General features: G+C 41.5%; 2 protein-coding genes across 24 annotated transcripts in view; one reads left to right on the top strand and one right to left on the bottom strand.

Moving 5' to 3' along the window:
* CBX3 (chromobox 3) overlaps positions 1-9063 on the bottom strand; it is a 14872-nt gene extending 5809 nt beyond the window's left edge. The window contains exons 1-4 of one of the 11 annotated variants that reach the window (XM_005290883.5): positions 8089-8363; positions 5551-5601; positions 3062-3133; positions 1515-1657 (exon numbers count right to left, since the gene is read on the bottom strand). In XM_005290883.5, coding sequence (XP_005290940.1) covers positions 1515-1657; positions 3062-3133; positions 5551-5574 — 239 coding nt within the window. In that variant the 5' untranslated portion in view covers positions 5575-5601; positions 8089-8363. Of the gene's footprint in view, positions 1-1514; positions 1658-3061; positions 3134-5550; positions 5602-6026; positions 6172-7059; positions 7201-7302; positions 7444-8088 lie in introns of those variants that run through there. The other 10 variants (XM_005290882.3, XM_024106859.3, XM_065583380.1 and 7 more) reach the window with 10 other exon arrangements.
* Positions 7503-25289, top strand: HNRNPA2B1 (heterogeneous nuclear ribonucleoprotein A2/B1). Of its 13 annotated transcripts, XR_010598319.1 has the most exons (13): positions 7503-7643; positions 15431-15541; positions 16722-16868; positions 17861-18071; positions 18389-18490; positions 18569-18649; positions 19659-19721; positions 20706-20825; positions 21098-21220; positions 22625-22707; positions 23540-23792; positions 24027-24158; positions 24928-25289. XR_010598319.1 is itself a non-coding variant. In XM_024106846.3 (11 exons), the coding sequence occupies exons 1-10, from the start codon at positions 7614-7616 to the stop codon at positions 22684-22686; spliced, it is 1050 nt and encodes a 349-aa protein (XP_023962614.1). In that variant the 5' UTR covers positions 7503-7613; the 3' UTR covers positions 22687-22707; positions 22861-23344. The 13 variants fall into 13 exon arrangements, 6 of the variants coding, with proteins under 6 accessions (XP_023962614.1, XP_065439451.1, XP_023962620.1 ...); XR_010598323.1 differs by lacking the exon at positions 20706-20825; XR_010598325.1 differs by lacking the exon at positions 20706-20825 and having other exon boundaries at positions 23993-24158.

The following is a 25289-nucleotide window of genomic DNA, read 5'->3' as shown; positions in this document are numbered from 1 at the left end:
TTACCTTGCAATCATCAGATATGCACTTAGAGTTATGCTCTGTTCTGTTATTGCTGCAGAACTGCTGACAGAAGATACAGTACAGACATCCCTATCCACAACTTTTTTTTTTTAAACCCTACCCACCCACACTGTAGAAGCTGACTGGCCCTTGAAGATCTACTCCCTTCCTATTTAAAGACCTTCAAATACAGATAGGGAACCATATAAATAAACTGTCTGTGGGCATGAGGAAAAACTAACTAAGTCTGAAAACTATCCAAGTGTGCTTAGTTTTATTTGCTACTTAATGTCAAATCTTTTAACTGTGTCCCTACAAAAGGGATAAGTGCCTTCTCAGTCCATCATATGCACCAGTACCAAACACTGCATAAACAGGGAATCCCCAAGAAATATAATTGGGTATCTGGAGGCAAGTCCCGTAAACATCCAGACTAAACAAGTTACTGCTACATACATCTGAGCAGAATACGCACTTTAGGAGATAATACATGGGCAACCATAGTGTGACTATTTGGAGCAATATGCAATTATAACATAAATATGTTACTCCTGAGGGAATTCTGTGCTAAAAAATAAAAATTCTGTGCACATTTTAAAATTTTGCAAATTTGTATTAGTCAATAAATAAATGTGGAGGCTCCAGCATGGCAGTGGGGAGCACAGGCCACTGGCTGCACAGACGTATATAACCCTGCAGCACCCTTCTCCCCCCCCCCCGGGACAGGGACTCAGCCATGAGGCTGCACTCAACCCTGACACACAAGGGCCAGGCCTGCCCCCAAAACACCCTGGGACCCTGCCCCTCTGCGCCAGGTGCAATAGGTGTGGGCAGGCAGGCTCAGCCCAGCAGGATCCAAGCGTAGAGGGGCTTAGTGTGTGGGGGATCCAGATGTGGGGTGAGAGGATTTTGTGTGGGGCAATCTGGGTGCAAGTAGCTCAGCAGAGGACTCAAGTGCAGGGGAGGGAGGGATCTGGATGCAGAGGCTCGTTGGGGAGTTCCAGGCAGAGGGGCAATGGGACTCTGCAGGATGGTCCAGGTGAAGGTCGCTGGGGCTCAGCAGGGGCAGTCCGGATGTGTGGGGATGGGGCCTGGCAGGTGGGGGCTGGGTGTGAGGTGCTCAGCAGGAATGGTTCGGGTGCAAGTTTAAAATATCAAGTCATTCTAAATGAAAGGCTATTCACTCTTAGGTATGGTCTACACTACGAACTTATGTTGGTATAACTATGTTGCTCAGGATTGTGAAAAATCCACACCCCAAGCGATGCAGTTAAACTGACCTAACTCCCAGCATACGCAGTGCAAGGTTTTTCCCCCCCCATCAACCTAGCGACCATCTCTCTGTGAGGTGGTGTTTTTCCATCGGCATAGATAGTCTTCACTGAAGCAGTGCAGTTGCACCACTTCAGTGTCTGACATGTAGAAAAGCCTTTACTTCGACAGGCAATACAGTGGAAAGTATATAATGGATTTTAGGTGCTATCAGAAAAAAAATACATTTGGAATTCCTTACTCTGTAAATCCTTTCCATTTCAAGAAGTATTCAACCTTCCCATTCACTACACGTCTGTCCAGGACTTTCTCCACAACAAATTCTTCAGGCTCTGCTTCTTCAACTTTTTTACCTTTGCCATTCTGTTTCTTTCCCATTTTGTGCTATAAAAGAAGTTAAAAATTATATTTATAATAATATTTTATATTGCTTTATGTAGCTACTTCAATGGCCAAGCACAACCTTTACTTACTACATAGCAGAGAAATGGCAACTTATTCATACTGGGTCCAGGGCTCAAATTCCTATTAGGTTAGTGCAGGTAATCTGAGTGCCATTTTTTGTAAGTTGCTTAATAAAATACCCAACACCAAGAAACAGTCTTTTTTAAAGGCAAAATGTTTTTGCCCATGCAATCAATGCCTCCTTTCCCTTAATTGTCATTCCACTCCTTCCTCTAGTGCCAAAGACTCAAAATTTACAAGAACTTCTAGAATAAATGTAACTGAACACCCACAAAAAAGGCAGTGTATTAGGAACAGCATAAAGGCATATACAAAAAACAAAGCATTAAAGGAATTGTGGGGGAGGCGGACAAAACAGAAAGGGGATGATATTCTGGCTACTAAGAGAGAAAACTAAAGGCAATTAATTACTACTTTCCTCCCACTCCCTCCAAAAAAGTAAAAGTGTGGAGGGGAGAAGAGCTAAAGTCATACTGCTATACCAAGCTGGATGCCCAACAATAACTGATAACAGCTGCCAGCAGGATGTGTTACTTGTAACATTCCATAGCTGCCATTCTCCCACATTGGTGTATGGGTAAAGATGGAACTTTCACTCAAACAGATGTTACAGAGGTTCAAAAACCTAAGATAGCTACACTTAAAGAACAGCACTTAATGTATAAAATTTCTCTAATTAAAACTTTACAGAGATGTTGTATTTAAGTGTACATTAGATACATTGTTGTATAACATCCTTTAAATGCTTAAAATAAAATTAATTACATCCACATCATCCTCAAGGCATTCCAAGTTTAATAAGGCACAGTTAAATGCATTAGAAGGACACAAGGTATTTTTCAAAATTTCCTTGTTCATAATCCTAAAAGGCTTGAAACAAGTCTAGTACTGTCACATTGAGTGTTTGGAGCTCTATGGGTCTAAGTGGAGAGTTCTGGTTGCCATTTTGGATGTGCTCCTTATGGGAAAGCATTCAAAATGGCAGCAGGACTTTGAAACCCCCACAATGTACTGTAGTCCTATGGGAGCATTAAATAAAGTAGTGCTGTCACATTGCCCTTACCAAACTATTTTCCTACTGAGCACAGGCCTGCTATTATAACGTTTGTCATGAGTACTATCTGCAATTAACACTGACATTTTGAGAAAGCAATGAAGCATTTGTTTTGAAACTCTACATAAGTTTTAGATGAGTTTGGGAAAAGGTGGGTGTTCTGTTTTTTAAAGGGGATATCATCAAGTCTGTCAGGCTCAAAGTTAGTTCTTTCCACTTTCTGTAATTTAAGATTTTCAAGTTTTTTGTACTTCTTTTCAAAAACATACATAATCCTTGAGGATCCTTTTCCTAATTAGTCCTTCCCAAATGCCACCAACTTCAGACTCCTGGTTAGAAACCTACAAATTGAAGGTTCATACAGCAAAATACAAAAAAGGAAATAGGTTTCAAGATTTCTATTCTGAACAGTGAGCTTATACATATAAAGATACCAAATGTGGTGTTTGTTTGGGGGACAGGGTGATTTAAAGTAGCGCAAGCATTTACAATCTTATTTAAATCTTTATTTGTATGTCCCAGAGATATTTTGAGCAAAGCACCAATGTCTGAACAGTGCTAACTTAATCACAGGTATTTTTTGGCAGAGAGAGAGAGAGAGAATTCTAAAAGAGAACAAGGATGTAAGATAAAGACACAGATAAAGGAAATATATGAAGATGTCAAGCTATCCTCTGAAGGTAGCTTCCTTTAAAGGAAAGAAAAAGAAGGAGTGAAGGACAGAAGAGAGAAATAGGTAGAGATGGAAAAATAGCAAAAAATGAAGAACAAGTGACATAATGCTCATAGCACAATAGTAGCAACACTATAGTTATAGTTGATGAGTAAACATGTATTCAAATTAATATAACTTTCTGAAAGATTCTCCTTTGGGCTTTGACTCAGTACCACAGTGAATTATTTTGAGAAAGTGAAAAAAATAATTCACCCTCTTATTCTCATAATTTAAGTACAAATGCTTTTTAGACTTCTAAGTCAATTAAAAAAAAACGTAAGTTTGGCATGTATAAAGCCTTCCATGGAAGAATATGAGCTTTGTTTAAAAAGCTTGCTTGAAAAACCATCAAGAACACTTGAAATTTATTGGACATTACTGATTTAAGCATGCCTCATATGTATACAGGACAGATGTTCAAACTTTTCTTCTTGCCCCTCACTACATTCTATTATGCATATTTGACTACATGGCCTGAAGAAGAATTGTGCATTCAGCTCAAATTTTGGATGCTCCGTGGATGTATGCTTCTACATGCACTTCACCCAACAGAAACACACAGTATTTGAAGCTGTTAATGGGAAGAAGAGTCACTAGACCCATCTGACCCCTTTTTCTGAGTCCCATATCGGAGAACACCATATCCTGAGCATTTTAATGTTGCATGTTCAAATAAAGTGTATTTCGCTTCTCTTTCCCACATTCAAAATTCACATAAGAAGTATGCACACACATATTATCTTCAGTGTATGATCACTCACCTTTTTAATTTTATACAAGTGAAAGATTATTACATTAATGTAGTATTATGGTAGATGGTTCAGATATACACAAGTCAGAAACATCAAAGTTACAGTTTCAAGAGAAACACTAACTGTCCTCTTCATACATTGGGAGAAGCATGGTTCCTATGGGAACCATTAACTGATTTTCCTGACCTGTGCAGTTAAGTTCCTAAAAAAATATTGACTGCATTAATAGGTTCTCTTCCCCTCCTCTGAGCATTTTGGGCCTGGTATTACCCTCACTTATGTTAGAGAGTTGGGGCACTAACGTCTAATGGAAGGTCTGAAACTTGATAAAGTGTTTGCAATGTTATTGCTTACACTGTTGGAGTCCAGTGAAAAATAATGAGGCAGCTAAGGGACAGGAGGTGATATTAGTATTTAATTTGTCAGGATATGGGATAAATTAGTACTTACTGACTAGTAATAAGTTTAATAGCAGGCTTTTTTTTAAGTAAATGTCACAAAAGCACAAAATTTCCCCTCCTTCCCCACATTTAGGCTATATAAAAATCTGTTTGCCTATTATTTTCCCACAAAGTAAACCTAGCACCAGGCTTCTGCACTTCTGTCCTTTACCAACATGTACTGCCATTAGTTAAATGAATATTAGAGCAACTACTGTGACATCCATTTGTCCTTAATTTCAAAGTTTTTTGGCTCATAATTTAATATCAAGAAGTTTCACAGTAACTTGATATCTGCCAAAGCCCTGTTACAATGGTCCAGGTGGGGGAGACATTTAATAATCTCCGCTCCTATGAAATCCAAGCGAATTGTTATTTACTAGTAATAGTTCCAACAGCAATATTAACTATGCCCTGTCGCATCCTGTACTGTGCCTGCAGTTGCAATCATTTTTCCCTGAACGGCTAGGGAGAAGTTAAAATGAATATGTTTTTGCCCTTTTTAAATACACAATGAATTACATGGGGCGCTGAAAGGAGGCTAAAAAATTCAAAGTGTTTTCTGTTAAAGGTTATTAAACAATTTTCACTTTAAATCAGAGAGCTGAAATGGAGCATAGGCCTCCATTAAAAAGATAGTTTTTTTGTTTTGTTTGTAAGATAGCAGTTTTATTTAAGCCAAAGTTAATGTCCTTTCTATTAGCCTTACTTTCTGGATCTGAGAATTTAGTCAGAATAATGCTGGGGAGGAGAGATGTGGATGTATCTTCTACATGGAGATGCCAAGTTATAATTTTGAAGAAAAATACTTCGGTTAAATCCTTATATATTTTAGGTGCTCATGAACTTACCAATGTAGTTTTATTGGAGGCCATTTTTATTGCAGACTTGCAGAGCTTTTACTAGAAAAATGCATGACAATTAAAAGGAAGTTTACATTACTCAGAGAAAGGCATCCCAATACAATCATGGTCCTTGTTCCAACCCCAATGTGTTCACTGCACATAACATTTCAAGTGTGGATTAAATCCAGAGAAGTAGATTACTAGTTTCCTTGTCAACCCACAAACACACCATTAAGCTAGCCATCACTCTTGCTACTGATTGTGTATGAAGAGTTACAAGAATGTCCTTCCACCAGCATAAGGCAGAGATGTTTCAGAGAGATGGGGAGAACCATTAGGATGTATATTTCCTTAAACCCAATGGGAAAAGTGTTGATTCTAGCAGTTAACCAAGAGATATTTAAAAGCATTTTCAAGATGCAAAAGTTAGATTTTAATTAGCAACAGCTAAGTATCTGTAGTGTAATATAGTAGTAAGTTACCAGTAACCCTCACACAGCAGAAAATACATATAAACTGCAGATTATGTTAAAGCAACTGTAATGTTGCAAACAAGGATCAGAAGGCAAGAGTTAAGGCTAATACAGACATTAACTCTGCCAAATTGCACACATGGTATATTGAAGACTAAAATACTTAATTAAGAAATATACATTTCATTAACCTAAATAGATTATATAAACATATGATCTGGATGAAGCAAACTCATCCCCTTCCCCACACAGTTTCTCACACTAATCACCTCTGGGCACAGATTTCACCACCCACCCCTGCAAACTACAAAATGAGCAAGGCAAAGGGAAACCTTTATTAAAGGCCAGAAGAGGCCTTTGACTCAGCAATCCCGCCCAATTCTCATCCCCGGGCAGCCAGAGCGGTGGTATTGTAGCCAAGTCCGGGGGGAGGGTGGGGCAGAGGGCGAGGGTTGGGCCCTGCTGCTGGGCACCTCGTCTTGTCTCCATTGAGAGGAGATGAGGGGAGGGAAACAAAGGCCCGTGGTAGAGGGATGAAGGGTAAGGCTGCGCGACAGGCCTGTGGTGGGTGCACATAAAAGGCCTGGGTGTCCTAACGGGACTAGGCGAACACGGAGTAGGGCGAAGCCGCAGCCCAACATAGAGGAGGAAGCCCTGCGTCCCCTTCCCCTTGTGGGGGGTGGGAACAGCTGCGGCCACACGACAGCCAGCCCCGGCAAGTCATGTGCGTTGCCCAAAGCCGCCCTCCACCATTTCACACAGCCGCTCTAAGAAGAGAGCGACGGCCCCTTCCCAGCGCCACGTTGCCCCCTCGCCAAGCACGACCATTGCGCTCCAAGGCTAAGCCAGGCGGACCGCGGGAAAAAGCCTCCCCCCGTGCGGGTCGCTTCGCTTTGTCCAGTGAACGGTACGCGCCCACTGAGCCTCCGCGGTGGGTGCTGCCGCATCTCCCCAGGCTGCCCCCCAGCTCCAGTGTCTAACCACTCTCCTCCCCACTCTCCTCGCATTGCACCACGCTGAGGCCCAGGAACCTTCCGCCTACCTCGGGGGAGAGGCACCCACTAGAGATCCCGGGGCTCAGCTCCCCTTTCTCCCGCCCAACGCCGCCACTTCCCTTCAGCTGGGGTGGCTGCTAAAGGCGGGCAACGGTGGCGGCGTTGGGGGGCGGGGGGGCCGGACCTCTGCAGTTACACCAAACACGAGCCCAGCTGCAAGGGATTTGGGGCGCTGCCCAATTCACGGCGAGGTTAAATTGGAAGCGAGAGAAAGAGAGAAGGATACAGACTTCAATGGTGCCCGGCGGCTCGGGTTTCCCGTCTCCTCCTTGCTCCCTGCGCGCACTGAGCAGCAGCGACATCTGAGGGGGGTGGGGGCAGAGGCTGGGGCGGCTACTGCGGGGTGTGAGCGCTGAGCTGCGCGCTAGCTGGCGGCGGGGCACAGCGCACAACGCCGCCTACACGCGAGCTGCAGCCTCCTGCCACTGCTGCTGCCGTGTCGCCAGTGCGGGAGCGAGAGGGGGGCCAGCCAGGGCTTCTCTCCGAGAGGGCAGCTTGAAACACGGGGACGCGGCCTCAGCGAGCGCCTGGGCGAAGCAAGATGCCTCGCGGAGACAGAGAGAGCGACTGGGTGAGTCCCGGGGCCCATGAGCGCGCGCTATGGCCGCCTGGCGAATGGCCACTGCCAGCCTCTGCCTGGGCGCGGCTCCGAGCCGGGACGGGCCCAGCGCCCGAGCGCAGAGCCGGCGGGGGAGAGTCCCCGCGTCGGCCGAGGGGCTGTTAGAGGAGGGTTGGGGGCTCGCAGCTCGGTTAGGGAGGAGAACGTGGGGGCTGGTCGGGGCGAGGCGGCTCCCGCGCGGGGAGGAGGAGGGGGTGCGTGAGGAGGGGATCTTGGGGGGGGGGCAGAGGAGTTCGGGGCGCTTCACTCCTTTGCCCGGAGGGGGAGGATGGGGCCACGCGGCCTCTTTCCCGATGGCGGGCGGCGGGAGACCGCGGCCATTTCCCCACTGAGCTCGGCGAGGGGGAGGGGAGCCGCCGAAGCGCCATTTCCCCGGCGAGCCGGAGGCAGCACTCACCCTTTGTTGCGGGGCCGCTGTGCGCGGAGCTGGCTACCAGGGGGTCTGCCCTTCTCGCTCGATCTTGGGCCCGGCTGGCGGCGTCTCGGTGCTGGCGCCAAAATTCGGCCACTTATCACTTCCTCCCTGGCGGCCCAAGGCAAAGGGACCAGCCCGCCAACAAAGGAGATCTCGGGGGCGCGCACTCACCGCGCTCCGGGTTTGCCCCACTGGTCCCTGCCTGCACCACAGGTGGGGAAAAGGGGGCCTTTGGCTAATTATATCTCTTTTGCTGCGAGGAGCAGTCTCCGGGCAGCTTCGGCAATTTCCGGAAAAAACCCGAAGCGGGAGCAGAGTCCGAGCCGAGCAGCTTCGGCTTTGCTCGGACACGAGAGGCTCTCCGGCTTTTTTGCCGGAAATTGCCGAAGAGGCCATTTTAGGCGATGATTCCTGTTTCGGCTCTTTCCGGAAACTGTCGAAGTGAATCGAATCACAGTCCGTGGCCGTTCGTTTTTTCCCGGGCAGTGCCGAAGTGGAGTAGGTCCACGACGACGCCTGTTTCGGCTCTTTCCGGAGAGAGCCATTGCTAAAGGAGTTGCTGAATTTTTACTACGCTATTGAAACACAAAGAAGCGTTCCGCAGAACTGTGGGCCGTCTCGGGGGGTGTTTAATTCCACTCGCGATCAAAACAGCCGAATACAGTTATGAGTGGGAAGGGGAGCGAGGGACAGACCACTGCGTGGCGATGCATTTAAAAATACGTAACAGTTAAGGCAGCCATTACTAGAAAGGTTGAGTCCTATTCTCGAACAGGGTTACGTAGACCACGAGGTGTATGGTACGCAAATAGTGCAAATTTGGCTCGTACAGCTGCGAAAGGTGCGTTTTGGTTTGCAGTAGTTAGTATATTTACGTAAGGAAAGACTTATTCGTAAAACTGTACGCTTTTAGCGCAGGTCTAGTAGTTGGAACTTTCCCGTTAGTTGATGCGCATGGTGGCGCAGTGGGCGAGAGTTGGTGGTTTTCCGTAGCAGAGACGTTAGAGGGGAGGAAGGTTCTGGAAGCGCCGGCGGCCGTTGGGCTGGTGCGCAGCACAGGGAGGCGGGGGTACACGCTGCGGCAACAGCGCAAGCGGAGGCGAGTCCTAGAGCCGCCTGACAGACCGTTTAACCGAGCTCCCGTTACGCTAGCGAGCCGCGTGCGCCCTAGGGGTGACCATGGAGGGCAGTAAGCGAGCCGGGTCTCTCTCTGGCCCTGCGAAACGCCGGGATCAGGCCGGGGAGGCACAGATGGTAATGGCGGTAACAAGGGGGAGGGGTAAAATGGCAGCGGGACGGGTGGTGGGGGGGGGGGGTGAATAGTCCCGGGCCTGGGAGGGGAGGTGACCGGGCCCTGCGGCAGGGAACCTCCGCCATGAAACGCCTGAGAGGAGTGGCGGGTAGGGAGAGGCGCAGCATCTCTCCGTGGCGGGAGGGGTGGGGGGTGTCTGGGAGCAGGTGGGTTGGCTGAGAAGGGCGGTAGCTAGTTCTGTTCCGGCCCGAGGGAGAGGGGCTGGGGTAGCCGGGGCCCTCTTCCCGAGGGCGGGGGGCTGGTGGAGCGGCCGTAGCCGACCCTTAGCGGCCGGCCAGAGACGATTTCCCCTCCTCCGCGGCATCGCTCTCCCCACAGTGGGCGCGCGCTCCAAAGCAGCAACCATTTTCCTGCTCTGGCCCCTCGCGGCGGCCCCAGTCTCCCGGCACCGCCACATGGCGGGCGCGGCGCGGCCGCCGCTTTGCGCTTGATGCTCTCAGGCCTTTGCGGCGCCAGTCCTGCTGCCGCGTTGGGTGGGGACGCTGAGGAGGACTCGTGGAGTCAATAGGACTAGCTCCTTTTGAGTAGAGGCTGCGCAGTGTTGGGGGACCGGGGAATCTGCCCCCCCCCATCATCCCTTAGGGGCCTCATCCCTCGGCGCTCCTTTTTTTTGGCGGGCACGCAGTTCTCGGATGCTGATCTGAAGCTCCCGCTCTTCTATCTCTGGCCGCCATTTTTGTTGATTATGATCTTAACCTGCTCGAGTTTGCAACAGTTTAGAGCCATTCGTTCCCTGCCTCTGTAGGTGGTGTTCTATAAAACACATTCCTTGTGATTGGACGCTGTCCTCTCAAAAAGAGGTTCCACTTTTCCCCACCCTTTGGAGATTCGCTCATGTCGTGGGACATTGTATCTCTTAGAATAGGCAGACTCCTAGTTACTCATCATAATCTTACCCATCGTCCGAGTGCGGGGAAGATGCATTATGGAAAGATCTAAAGACCGGTTATACCCTATTCTTTTATTGTAATTTTGTACAAAAATGAGTTTTCACCAAGATTATAATAGAATGAAGGAAAACCATCAGATGGTTTGTGTCATGTGTATTTTATACCAATTAATTTTAACTCTGGAATTAATTGATGGTATTTCATTTTACCTGAAGGCTTTCTTTTAAGTTGCTATATGAGACACTTGGGCCTTGCTTTTCACTACAAACATTAGATCAGTGTAGCTATGCCGACAGAGCTCCCTAGTGGAAAGTGGTGTTTCTGTCAGCAGAGTAATCTGTGTGCCCTTCCCCCTTCACTCCCTAGAAGTCTCAAAACTCAGAGTCCATGTGCCATCCAAGGCAGAGCATGGCATGGGGTTACGTACTTGAGCAAGTCAGTACTGTACTTTGGGACATGCTATTTTTGATGTACCACATGGTAATTAAAAGTTGAGACTCCAATGGCAAACTTCAGAATATTATTTCTGTAGCTAATCCTTAACTGAAGTGTGTGGTCACAGTATGAAAACTTTAGCACTGAAACTTACTTTATTTTAGGTCACAGCATGCTGCTCCACCCTCTCCCCCACCCCCCTGAAACAGTTCTTTGCCTATAATGTTCTCAAACTTTCTTAGTGCAAACATCAATTTAACAGGGGGACTAGGCTGTTTACTGGGCTACCCCTTTTTCCTTCCTGGTCATGCTGGCTGCCTCTTGTCTCAGTAGCATTTTGCTTGTGTTGTGAAAATATTACACAATTACATATATTTTTAGCTGTCTTGCAAGAAACTAGTTACCAAGTGTTCTGCAGATCACCAGAAGTTTCATATCATAGAGTCTAGGTGGACCAGGTGGGGAGGTACTGTGTTTTATTGGACCAACTTCCATTGTCTTGTCTCTCTAATATCCTAGGACCAAAATGGCTACAACAATGCTGCTTATTATAGTAATAATTATTTACAGGGCTTGAAATACTTTCTGAAGATCATCTGTTGCCAGTATATGTAATTTAAAAATACCTGCTTTGGTCTGCTTGCATGCCAAATGATAGCGATTTGATCTAAGTTTCATTAGCAGTCCATTTCTGCCAAACACTGACTCTGCTTTCCCCCACTCCAGTTAAGAGTTTGAGGTGAGAGTGTGCTTTGTGAAAAATAAAATGTTTATGCAAATATCTCATATCATCATGCAGTGGCCCAAATATTCCCATTGACTAATGGTAGATTCAGGTCCTTTATCTTCCCATTTCTTCTCTTTCCGTTGTTAGCAGCTTGAAGAATATTGTGTTTAAAAAAAAAAATTGGGATTTTTGGGGTCTGTATATGGGTTAGTACTGACTCAGCTTTTGATAAGACTCTCTGGGTAGGTCTACACTTACCGCCGGGTCCGGCGGTAAGCAATCGATCTTCTGGGATCAATTTATTGTGTCTTGTCTAGACGCGATAAATTGATCCCGGAAGTGGTCCACACCGGTACTCCAGCTCGGCAAGAGGAGTACGTGGCATCGACGGGGGAGTCTGCCTGCTGCGTCTGGACCCGCGGTAAGTTCGAACTAAGGTACTTCGAATTCAGCTACGTTATTAACGTAGCTGAATTTGCGTACCTTAGTTCGAAGTGGGGGGTTAGTGTGGACCAGGCCTCTGTGTGCCTGCTGCTTTCTTCAGGCTTTGCAGATTGTTTTGCAGCAGTGCAGTAAAGTAACTAGAATGATAAAATTGAACAGTAAGACTTTTTACATCATTGTTGCAAACCTACCTACTGACTGCAGAGCCTGAGAGAGGCAGCAGGATATGCAGCTATATCAAAAGCAGATTCAGTATTCTTTCTCTAATAATTTCTTTCAGCTATTGGGGCACACTATGTAAGTCTTTAGGCAAGATCAAGAAGCATTTATTGGTCAATGAGAAAATTCAACTGGAAAATAAATTGAAGGGGATACTGCTTTTAAAACTATTTAAAAAAAAAATCTTGTGTAATGCCTGAAGTATTTTTTTCAAATGCTCAATGTTAGTTTTTGATTACCTGTTAGACTACCTTTTTTTTCTCTCAACATGAATAGTGAAACAGATTAGCCAGCTACACTTTTGTTAATAGTCTGGTTCTGGTCAGTATTATTAGGTTCTTGTACCCTAGTCCAATGCTCCAGTGTTGGCGGTATAAAATATGCAGGAATTTTTTTGAAGTTATTTCCATTAAAATAAACCAAAAATTGAAGTGTGTGTGTGTGTGTGTGTGTGTGTGTAACCTCAGTTTTTACAAATTCTGTATTAGAGCAAATTTGACCAAGCCAATACTTTAAAAAAAAAAAAAAAGAGAGAGAGAGAGACATGTTTTTGAAGACTTGAAAAGTAACCCATTAAAATTTATCAGTATTCCCAAAATTTATCATTAGTAAGTGTCTCTTCATCCCAAACATGATGATTCTAAAGGAAAAAGGATCTGGCCTTTCAAAATTACTTACCCAAGTGAGTGGGTAAGCAGAATTTTGCGAGGGAATAATTAGGTATCCAATATCGGGGCAAACAAATGCAACAAGGCATTCATTCCATCTTTTTGATGGTGTAAACTGCTCTGGAAACTTTTATTGATCTTGAAATTTCTAATTGTGCTAATAGCTGCTTCCTTTCCAAGGTAGTGATTCTTCTCCAGTTTCATAATAAACTCTTCAGCTGTTAATTGAGTTCTTCATAACTTTGGCTATTATGTATTATGGTAGCATCTTAACACCTCAGTCAGGATCATGGTACCATCATGCTAGACATAGTACACACAGTGAATATTGTCCCTGATTCAATAAACTTCAGCTGTTGGCCATTTTAAGATGAATTGCTTTTATTCCTCCTCTTTATATATTGCTGCTTCAGTATCATAAAATATACTATATACCAGGGATGGCCAAACTTACGTACCCTCCAAGCCACATACTATAATTTTCAGAAGTTCGAGAGCCAGGGGCACCTGCCTGAACCCCACTCCTACTGAAGCCCTGAGCCTCAGCATGTGTTTACTGCAGGGCTGAAGCCCAAGTCTGGTAGGTGGAGGATGGGCGGGGCTCAGCGAGCTGCCCTTAGTGCAAAAGAGCCTGCATGCACCTTGCAACCCTTGGTTTGGCCACCCCTGGTACATACCTTAGTTTTCTGATGGCCTTAATCAACTGACTAGCAAAAGATAAATTTGCCTTTCTAAAGGCTAGATCTTTATTTTACCTGCTTTTCAATAGTTTAGGTTTTTTTTAAAGTATATTGTATGACCGCTTACTGCTGCTTAGAACTGCAAAACATAAAATCTGTTTGCCTTCACATAATTTCCCTAGAAAACAGCCCCCATATCTTACTCGAAAATAGCCACACTTCAGATAAAATGAGGAAAGAAATGGTAAGCTGCTTCCCAGTTGGGGCCTGATCCTACTCATATTGAAGTCAATGGCAAAACTCCCATAGCTCCTTAATGTGCACCTCATGAGAGCTTTAATTCTCCACATGTGAATGAATTGATGAAATATTTATTTAATAGCTTAAGGTTTTTGGTGTATGAGCCTATACGTTTTTATTTTATTAAAGAAGCACCCCCACTCCCCTTTTTTGTGTGCCTCATATAGAAGCTTGTTTCTCCTTTTCTGGTTTGTATTGGTGAACATCAATTTGAGCACAAACACTTTATTTTATATTTAAAAATAAAATAGCCTGCGTTTTGGAATGAACAACATAAATTGGTATCTTGTGATCTAGCAGAGTAACTCCTCATTTAAAGTCATCCAGGTTACGTTGCTGATCAATTAGGGAACATGCTCCTTTAAAGTTGTGCAGTGCTCCCTTCTAATGTCCTTTGGCAGCTGCCTGCTTTGTCCACTGCTTGGGGGAAGAGCAGCCTGTTGCAACTAGCTAGTGGGGGCTTGGAACCAAGGTGGACCGGCAGTCCCCTATCAGCTCCCCTAAGTTCCATGTGCAGCAGCTGCCCAGCAGGCTATCAATTGTTGCCAGTTCAGTTGTCCCTCCCCCCATTGCCATGTGCTGCTCCTGTCCTCCGCCTTGGAGCTTCTCCCCAAGACTCCTGCTTGCTGTGCATGAGGGAGGGGAGGAAGAGAGGGACTAATGTCAGTGTGTCCCCCTGCTCCTACACCCCGCTTACCCCATCTTCATAGAGCAGGGAGGACACACAACAGGGCTCAGGAGGGAGAGAGCTTGCTGGCAGCAGCTCTGGTCTCAGCAAGCTGATCTAATTCACAAGGCAGTGTACTTAAGAGTAGGGTCAGCGTACTTAAAGGACGGACACACAGCCCCCCACCGTGTGTGTGTGAATCTGTCTGTGATGCTGTCTCCCCTCCCTCCATTCCTGCTGCCTTGTAGAGTGTGAGAGTAAACCCTTGAGGGCTCAGCCAATTGCTAGTTCATCATTTAGCAGTAAGGCATTCCCTGGGAAATATCCCACCCCTGACTCCTCCACCTCAACCAAGCTTCACAATCATCATCACCGTGTACCAGTATTAAATTGTTTGTTTAAAACTTTTGTGTGTGTGTGTGTGTCTCTCTCTCTCATATATAGATATAGATATAAATAAAAATATGTATTTTTTGTCTGGTGGAAAAAACATTCCCTGGACCCTAACCCCCTCATTTACATTAATTCTTATGGGGAAATTGGATTTGCTTAACATTGTTTCGCTTAAAGTTGCGTTTTTCAGGAACATAACTGTTAAGTGAGGAGTTACTGTAAAGAGAGCACAGCTCATCAATTATAATCTATGGTTTTTTAAAGAAGATGCTATTGCAGGAAGGAAAACTTGATGGTGTTTCAGAGGGCACTTCTCCAGTTCTAAGTACTTAAAACCTAATTTTCATTTTTAATATATTTCTGAGGCGAAGGAAGGTAATTTAAAAAAACCTGTGAAATTGTCAAGCGCTACCTTTATAATATATGGGTCTGTACTGAATGGCAATAATACAACTTCAAATAATCATAATCATTTTGGTGAAAATGAATATTCATTGACATTTGTGAACATGTCTAATGTCAGACTGTCTTCTCAGACAGTACTATGGGAGAATTGCAAATGACATTAATACTATATTCTCTAAATTAGAGAGAAAAGGAGCAGTTTCGCAAACTGTTCATTGGTGGCTTAAGCTTTGAAACAACAGAAGAAAGTTTGAGAAACTACTATGAGCAATGGGGGAAACTTACAGACTGTGTGGTAAGTTGCATGTGCTAATATATGCTGATAATGTGGACTTTACAACTTTGTAAAAATTGCTTGCCATTTTCTGAAGTATAAGAAGGCAAATGGAAGCATCTAGTTGATTCCTGTATGTGAAATCTTTAAAAAGCTTTATGTATAAATTGCAGTTGAAGTCAACAATTTCATGAACAATATGGATGATGGAGGGTAAAGCCAATTTTTTCACTTCTGTAATGCAGAATTATACCATGCAAATACTTAATTTAATCAGTATGGGTAATTGGGTTCAAACATCTGCTTTTGCGTAGAAAGCAAAGAAAATCTAAATTAAAGATATGAAGACTTATGCTCACGGCCCATTACTTTTGGTTTTTATTTTGTTTTAAATTTCCCAGAAATCTGGTGATGTTCATTACAAAAATAAGCTTTGTGCACCAATTTTTACCCCCTAACTTCAGGTTTTTGGGTTAACTTTGCAGGATAGGAGAACAAGAGGGAAAAAAAAGGAACAAATAGAGACACATACGAGTATTTAAAGTAAATGCAGGTTTAGTTTCCATTTGGAGCAGGTTGCCGGAGCAGGAAGGTTCTGGCTTTTTTTTTTTTTTTTTAGGACTTGAAAAAACGCACGTGCACACGCGCGCATGCATGTGTTAATCTTCCACTACGTTGCCTTACTTTAACAGACAGCTTCACATTTACACGTAGGCCTGGTCTACATCTAAAAATTAGATGACTTAACTACATCGCTTAGGGTATGTGAAATTTTGCGCCCTGTGAAACATTGACCTAACCTCCACTGTAGATGAAGATAGGTCAATGGAAGAATTCTTTCATCAGCCTAGCTACCCCTTTTCGGAGAGGTGTATTAACAACATAGATGGAAAAACCCTTTGGTTGATGTAGGAAGTATCTGCACTAAGGCACTGCTATAGTGGCATAGCTATAGCACCATAGCTGTGCCCCTGTAGAGTAGACCTACCCTTAGACTAACTTATTAGTAACACAATTCCCTAATGTAATGTATTGCATTTTCTTAACCTAATCAGTATTTTCATGTACTTGAGTGGTCCAAAATTTAGGTGAAAATCGATTAAAAAACAAATAGAAAATTAAGGACCTTACTTATACTTGGCTGTAGCGGTAGTATGAAAACTTAATAGTGGAATAATAAAACTTCCTGACTTGTTTGCAGGTGATGAGGGATCCTGCAAGCAAACGATCGAGAGGATTTGGTTTTGTAACATTCTCCTCCATGGCCGAAGTTGATGCAGCCATGGCTGCAAGACCTCACTCAATTGATGGAAGGGTAGTTGAGCCAAAACGAGCAGTAGCCAGAGAGGTGAGCAAAGTACTGAAAAACAGAGGCTTTTTACGTTATGAAAGATTGTCTCTGATTTGGTGAGAAACTAGCTTATTCTTACCGATAGACATTTCAGTGCTTACTTTTTCTTATAACGAAGAGGCTCTGGTTATGGGCACATGCCTTTTTCCTTTTCCTTTCTTCATCTTACCATTTGTAGACGCTTTACAGCAGTACACATGCAGAGGTTGGCTTCTGCCAGTTTGAATTTAGGACTTGATTGACAGAAACCATTTCCGCTTTTTAGGTTGAGTGACTACTCCATGGGTGGGGCCGTAAATATCAAAAGTCCCTACCGTTTAATCCCTACTGTTTTAGGTTGGATATCCTAGTCAAAGAAGCAGCATTTGGGGAGCTGTTCTTTTTGGGACTAGAGATCAAGGATGAGATTCTGGCACCACTGAAGACAATGGGAGTTTTTTGCTAGTGACTTCAGTGGGGCCAGGATTTCACCTAAAGTTATCTGGCATTTAAAAGATAGGCAGACAAATTAAATGAAGTTGTCTGGAATTTGAATACAGTTGGTTAAAATGAAAAGGACCCAGTCAGTTTATAGATCACATTTCTGCCTGAAAATTTGTTACTTACTATTCTTGCAAGTAAATGTGAGATTTCTCCTAATATTTCAGTTTTATCTATCTATCTATCTATCTATCTATAACTTTGTACTTTTGATTACACTTCATGTATAATCATTTTCATTCTTTCTGCAGCATAGCCTGTTCCCCTCTTGCTTGTTTAGAGCTTTTCACATAGCAACCAGAGGTAGTTGCTTTAAAAAATAGCAAAATGATTGTAAAATTAAAAAAAGGCACAGGCATTCCAGATATGGTTTACTTGAAAACACTGTAAATTCTTAAAATTGATTAGATTTCAAGTTAACTGTCTTTAAGATCATGATAGAGTCCATATGCAAAACTCTCTCTTCTACTACCTTAGTAGTTTTGAAAAAAATATTTAATTCTTTCAAGGAATCTGGAAAACCTGGTGCTCATGTTACTGTGAAAAAGCTGTTTGTTGGTGGAATTAAGGAAGATACTGAGGAACACCACCTTCGAGACTACTTTGAGGAATATGGGAAAATTGACACTATTGAAATAATTACAGATAGACAATCTGGTAAAAAGAGAGGTTTTGGCTTTGTTACGTTTGATGACCATGATCCTGTGGATAAAATTGTATGTAAGTAAACTTCATTCCACAATTTCATCTTACAATATTGCTACTTAAGGACCTGATATAGATAACACTTAAGCATGTGAGTAAGTTTTTAAATTTAATTGGATTACTTACATGCATAAATGTTTGTAGGAGCATGCAATAATACTACCTGAAATTATCCTGTCATCTTTATAATTTAGACTTCTGGATGATTGGAATTGGTATTGCAAAAATGTGAGGAGGAAAAATGATTTTCTTTGGCAATTTAGCCATTCCTGAGTTAAACTGTAGAAGCATCTTTTACTGCATGTAATTTCTTAAATTTTTATGATTTACAGTGCAGAAATACCACACCATCAATGGCCATAATGCAGAAGTAAGAAAAGCTTTATCTAGACAAGAAATGCAAGAAGTTCAAAGTTCTAGGAGTGGAAGAGGAGGTATTTGAGTTTCACTTTATGCTCTTGGGTTTAGTTTTCCTATAATACATACTTAACAGGAATCTAAAATCATCCTAGGTAACTTCGGCTTTGGGGATTCGCGTGGAGGTGGTGGCAACTTTGGTCCAGGACCAGGAAGCAACTTCAGAGGTGGATCTGGTAAGGCTATCAGGTTTATCATGTGTTTTTTGGATTTCAGTTTGCTCTGTAGGTTACTACCATCTACTGCAGTATTGGCAACAAAATCTTCTTTTAGAAAAGACTAATAACAAACCTCTTAATATGACAATACTAACCTTTCTGATTAGAAATAACAAAATTGAAATGAATCTATATAAATGTATGAAGTCAGTGTTTTTGAGATGCTAGTTCACATAATCTAAAGAAGCACTGTGACCTGGTCCATTTTAGAGACTGTATACAAAGTAATAGAACAGATTGCTAGAGTAAATTATTACAATTTTAGAGTGGGCTTTTAAGTATAAATAATTGTCAAGGTAGCAGCTTCCTGGTTGCCAATCTTCAGTTCAAGTCCAGAAATGCAACTCTTCTTTAAGAGAAGATGATTATTTAAGGTGATGGTTGTATGCCTTGTTTCTGACAGATGTGTATTTCTTGGTTTAGGGTGCATATGTCTGAAGTTTTAAATTCAAATTATCCAAGTCCATTATACTTCTCATATATACCCCCTAGAAATGGCTGTGGGTCTTTTTTTCAGGTTGGGGGGAGGGGGGCGCTGAAAATAAATACGAGAAATACCAGTCCCCAAAGTGATTTTATTTATCCTTAGAGAAGGTTAGTCACAGTTTGAAAACTACTGTAACATTTTGAAATTTGTATATCAGATGAATACAGCAGTTTATAATGGTTGAAATTTCATGATCTGTGTTTAGGGTATTATGTTTCTCCTGCAAGAGTTGATCTCAAATATGGTATTTGTGACACCAGTTTTTGAAAGGGTCATACACACAGCATCTGCTTGTATTTTGTAGGTTTAAAAATAAACTGGTTTTTGTGGGTTTTTTTTTTAAAGAACTATAATTTGTCATCTCAATTTTAAAAATTTAAAGCATCTTTATGTATTTTAAAAATTCCAGCTCACTATTAAGAGTAAACTTTTTTTCTAGTTCCGTGCAGATGAACTAAAACAAATACTTATTTCCAACAGATGGATATGGAAGTGGTCGTGGATTTGGTGATGGATACAATGGATATGGTGGAGGACCAGGAGGTTAGTGTAGACTAGTGGGTTTTTGTAACTTCTCATACTTTGAAAAGGTTCTGTATTTTCTGTTACTAATCATCTTAAGCAGTAGAGCCATATTGATCTGGTTCAAGAACAATAAATAACTGCTGACTAGTTTTAATCCTTGGTCTTTAACTGTGTGGTTTGCCATATGTCCCTCGTCTCCTGCCCCTGAAAACCTGATTTCTATCTGCAGTTTTTCTCATTTTCTTTTTCAGCCCTATTTTTGGCTATCTCACTCCAGTGCTAGATTATGCTACACCTAAAGACCTGCACTTGCTGATAAATGTGTGCAAGCATAACCAGTCTGGTTGTTTTCCCTAAGGCCTTCTTGCATTCAAATCCATGTTTCTCATTTGGAAGTATATAATACTTTTGCCACACTACTCAAAGTAATTAGTTCATCCTGATGGCTCATGCTTATGTACAATTTCCTCCCCCATGCCTGAACCACACACTCAAAGCCTTCACCCTAGTAAAAAATCATGTCTTGCACTGAGTTTTTCCTTTCTATACTAACGTTTTGTGTTCCGTTATGCAGAAAGTCTGTCAAAAGAACTGGTAAAGAAAGTAACTTTTTAGAGACTCGAAAATGTAGTATTAACTGCAGCTCACTGTTGCTCAGCAGTGCTTTCCTAAACTAATCAGCTTTCTGAAAAATTCAGGATTTATGTAAAGAAAAACCTGTCTCTTTAGATCTAAATATCATGCATTGGTATCATTTTTGTTTTAATCCTTAGGCAAAAACTGCAGTCAGACTAAACAGTTACGGGGGAGTATATAGCTTTAAAAATTTCTATTTGTAGAAATCGCCCTTCAAAGCTTCCTGTTGGCCTTTTTTGTCCTTCAGTAGACTGATGCTGAAGAAAACTAAAATCTTAGTCTTAGCAGAACACTGTGTGATCTGAGGAATAGTACAACTGACATTTATAATGTAAAGTTACTATTTAAAGGCTTATTTCATAATAGGTGGCAATTTTGGAGGTAGTCCTGGTTATGGAGGAGGAAGAGGAGGATATGGTGGTGGAGGACCTGGATATGGCAACCAGGGTGGGGGCTACGGAGGTGGTTATGACAACTATGGAGGAGGTAATACATTTGCTTAAAACATTTAACTGAAAGTTTAGTTTTGGACTAGCCTGAGCAAGATTATTGACTTGAGAATATTTTACTTCATAATTGTTGTCAAAACCAGTATGCCATTTTCTATGGTCAGTGAGGAAAAATAATTGACTTTAGTGAAAGACATTCCTCTTCTTATTACTTTTTTTTTGTTTTTGTTTTTTTAGTCTTGATTTGTTAGGTTTGTAATAACAGAGAAATAATTCTTACATTTAGCTCTTTTTGTGTCAATAATATAGGCAATTATGGAAGTGGAAACTACAATGATTTTGGAAACTATAACCAACAGCCCTCAAACTATGGTCCAATGAAGAGTGGAAATTTTGGTGGTAGCAGGAACATGGGGGGACCATATGGTGGAGGTATTGTATATGTCATGGGTTGAATTGGGACCAAACTTTTCAGTGGCCTTTGATCCTTTGTAGAGACCAGGGGACACGAACCAGTTAACCTGTGTAGAGAATTGCTGCATAGTCTTTTGTAAATCCCACTTGCCAGCAGAATTTTAGAGCTAGTAAACAATAGTGCAAAGAGTGGTAGTGGTTATCTGTGAGTGCGCCCAAAAGAAAAATAAATTATCAGCATTAAAACAGTATGATGATTTCAAACAGCAAGATCACTATTTGGTGTGAAGACCAGTTTTCTCAAAGCAGGAACAGTTAGGGTTTTTTTTTGTGTTGTTTTTTAAATATGTATATATGTTTACTAATAGTTTTTGTTTACCAGATTGTACTTGGGTCAGGTATGAACTCTCAGTGGTCTGGTCAATATAGAGTTAGTTTTGGGATACTAACTTCATGCCCATTAAGTCTGTTTGTTTGTAAAATGTGATATATGATGTAATATCACTTCTTCCATGCCCCTTCCAAATTTTAGTGTTGGTAAATGTCATAGGGATATCAGTCAGACAATAATTAGTTTTGGCAATGGTTTTTTTTCCCCCCCAAATAAGCCTCCTCCTTACATCCCTTAGCATTAGTCAGAGCAATGTGAACAAATTATTTACTATAGTAGTAATTACCACCGACTCACTACTCTCCGCTAAACTTTTTGTTCTTTCTCTCTCCCATATTAGGCTCATTATAATATTTCTGCCTTTTCTTTTTGGTCAGCAGCTTCTAAGCATCAGAGGGGTAGCCGTGTTAGTCTGAATCTGTAAAAAGCAACAGAGGGTCCTGTGGCACCTTTGAGACTAACAGAAGTACTGGGAGCATAAGCTTTCGTGGGTAAGAACCTCACTTCTTCAGATGCAAGACTTCTTGCATCTGAAGAAGTGAGGTTCTTACCCACGAAAGCTTATGCTCCCAGTACTTCTGTTAGTCTCAAAGGTGCCACAGGACCCTCTGTAGCTTCTAAGCAATAATGCTTTACATGTGCAAAGCACGCAAAGGGAAATTTACTTCAGACCAGTTTTCTTTAAGGTGTAGTGTGTGGGTGGACTGATGTACCCATATAATACTTGTTGCATGATCAGGCCCCAAGAGTGTGCAGCATGAATTTCCTTATTTGATTATATGTTTAAACCATTGGAATTTCTCTTGCTGCAAGAATCTTGTTCTGTTTTCAAAATGTGATTATCAAGACAGTTCTTGGGGGGGATAATCTCTCATAGAGGACAATTACATGTTAGCTTTATATTCAAGGTGATGTGCACATTGTCCTCTTGAATTAAACTGAATATAATCTTCTTGTAAATATACAGTAAATGTGCCTGGGTTTAAAAAAATAAAGATGTAAATGTCCTCTATCCTGTTCCAAAAATGCAGGAAACTATGGTCCAGGAGGCAGTGGAGGAAGTGGTGGATATGGAGGGAGGAGCCGTTACTGAGCTTCTACAAACTTGCCATGGGTAAGTATCTTTATAAGTGCTAAAATTGCAGTGTTTCTTGAGACTTAGCTGCAGGAGTAAAAGCTTTTTAGGATCATATTATCTTTCCTTTAAAAATTCATTAGATGGATAATTTCATAACCTATTTTTTACTCTTTACTTCTGTTGAAACAGGCTTCACTGTATAAATAGGAGAGGATGAGAGCCCAGAGGTAACAGAACAGCTTCAGGTTATCGAAATAACAATGTTAAGGAAACACTTACTCAGTCATGCATAAATATGCAGTGATATGGCAGAAGACACCAGAGCAGATGCAGAGAGCCATTTTGTGAATGGATTGGATTATTTAATAACATTACCTTACTGTGGAGGAAGGATTGTAAAAATGCCTTTGAGACAGTTTCTTAGCTTTTTAATTGTTGTTTCTTTCTAGTGGTCTTTGTAAGAGTGTAGAAGCATTCCTTTGATAATGTTAAATTTGTAAGTTTCAGGTGACATGTGAAACCTTTTTTAAGATTTTTCTCAAAGTTTTGAAAAACTATTAGCCAGGATCATGGTGTAATAAGACATAACGTTTTCCTTTTAAAAAATTTAAGTGCGTGTGTAGAGTTAAGAAGCTGTTGTACATTTGATTTAATAAAATAATTCTAAAGGAAATACTGTGTAATTATAGATTTTTTTTAAAAAAAATATATATTGTAAAATAAGGCAAGGAGTGGGTAGTATAAGGTCCCACAAATAATACAAAGCTGTTGTTGTACATGTAAAATTAAATGCTGGTCAGAAAAAGTATGTTGTCTGTAAATTATCAGGTTTAAAATATCTAGATAACTTAAGGGATATCTCTGCAAGGAGAAACACCTTTTTAGATCTTTTAGATGCTGCTTCTTCAATGGCAAGGAAAGGAAATATCCCCAGCGAGGTACTCTTCCAGGGACACAGGTCTAGTACAAGAGAACTCTTGAAAACGGCACTAAGTTCAGCCAGTCTTAAAAAGCTGCGCTGTATTTCTGCAAAGCTTTAACTACCGTAGTTTTATAAGGATGCCAACGAAGGCTGAGGGTGTAGAGCAAAATAGTTCTAAGCTTCAGTTAAACTTCTTTAGGTAAGATCTTATTTACTTTTCCTTTCTTAATGTTCCAAAAACAAGAAACTAATACTATGACAGTCTCTTTCAGTATAGTGGTTATCATATGTAGTTTAACATAGCAATGAATTGAGTTAACCATTACCAACTGAAGAGAATGTTGTGAATCCCATCTTTTTTTCTTGTATTAAATTTTGACATGTTTTTTTAAATTTCAGCTACTTAACATATTTTTTTCCTACTGGAATCTAGCTTTGATATGAGCCATCGACAAGCATAGACTGCTGCTACTGTACACTGCTACAGTTGAACAAATGAGACCTGCAAGTGTCCATTAGTAAAGTTTTGCAAGGGTTCCATACCTGGTGTTGGTAGTTTAAAATGGTAGGTCACAAGTTAATTAAATTATAAAACTTTCTTTACACTTTGCAACCTTTTATTTTTCTTGGGATTTTGATGGTTACAAGTGCAATGAAGATAGAGTAGCTGTACAATAGTGTTATGCTGTTGGAAGTGAAATGTACTGCATCTGTCTATTCTGGCTTCAGTATTTTATGTAGCACATTGCACCCTGAAGGATCCCAAGTAACTTTAGATTGTTTATATAATAGAGAATTTTCTTCACTACTGAAATGCATCTACCTCTAGTAAGGAATATGACATCCAATCTTCTTTAATGCTGCATAGTATTTCTTTAGGAGGACAAGTGAAAACTTCTTCAATTGTAACTACAGGTGGAATTTTATATATATGCAGAATGTTATTACCTAAATTGGAATTTGGCTAGGATACTGAGGTTTCCACGGTCTCTTCTAGTTCTTACAGCTAATAAATCTTAGTGCCAGATTCTGTCACCCTTACACTCTTCTCATTGAAATCAGAAAGATTTTACATGATATCATGCTACTCAGCATGTGTAAATTGGTAGAATCTAGCCCCTAGTTTATTTTTTGTATTGGTTTCCTTGCTTGAAACAGGCTGCACACCTAAAGAACAGGTATACAACTAATCAAAGGTGTATTCCTTTTGTGTTCTGCACACTAATGAATTGTTTATAATTTTTGAAACTGCTGAAGTTCTTCCATAGGTAATATGGATAGACATACATGATAAACCTCTTCAGATACACTTTATTTTTGTTTTCCTTTGGCAGGAAGGTGCCATGCTGCAGGTAACAAATGAAGAAGTGGTCAACCACAGACATGCTTCAAGAAATAAGAAATTCTGAATCATCAGAAAATAATTGCTTTTTCTGGCTTCATTAAAAATCTATAGGTTAAATGAATCCTGAAAATAAAACATCTCCGTTAGTACAGCGTCCTGTAATGCTGGGGTTTTTAAAAATATAAAATGATAGTAATAAATGTCTGTAAATATCTTGAATAAAATTCAGGCGGGCTAGGAAAAGCAGACCACTAATGTTATGAAATAGCAAATGTTCTGTGAATAGAAACATTAAATATATATTTTTAAAATAATTTTCATAGCTTTAAAATAAAAATATTTTATACCAAA

This window comes from Chrysemys picta, chromosome 2 (genome assembly GCF_011386835.1).
Source record: "Chrysemys picta bellii isolate R12L10 chromosome 2, ASM1138683v2, whole genome shotgun sequence".
Taxonomy (NCBI): domain Eukaryota; kingdom Metazoa; phylum Chordata; order Testudines; family Emydidae; genus Chrysemys; species Chrysemys picta.
The sequence above is the reverse complement of the archived record's forward strand: the minus strand, read 5'-3'. Positions and strand labels throughout refer to the sequence as shown.

What these genes read in the sequence shown, in the direction of transcription:
- HNRNPA2B1 (XM_065583378.1), top strand. Translation starts at nt 9,286, where the DNA reads ATGGAGGGCAGTAAGCGAGCCGGGTCTCTCTCTGGCCCTGCGAAACGC. An exon ending in TTCTAGGAGTGGAAGAGGAG is followed by an intron (nt 18,491 to 18,568) that starts GTATTTGAGTTT and finishes AAATCATCCTAG; the next exon opens with GTAACTTCGGCTTTGGGGAT. An exon ending in GGGGGGACCATATGGTGGAG is followed by an intron (nt 21,221 to 22,624) that starts GTATTGTATATG and finishes CCAAAAATGCAG; the next exon opens with GAAACTATGGTCCAGGAGGC.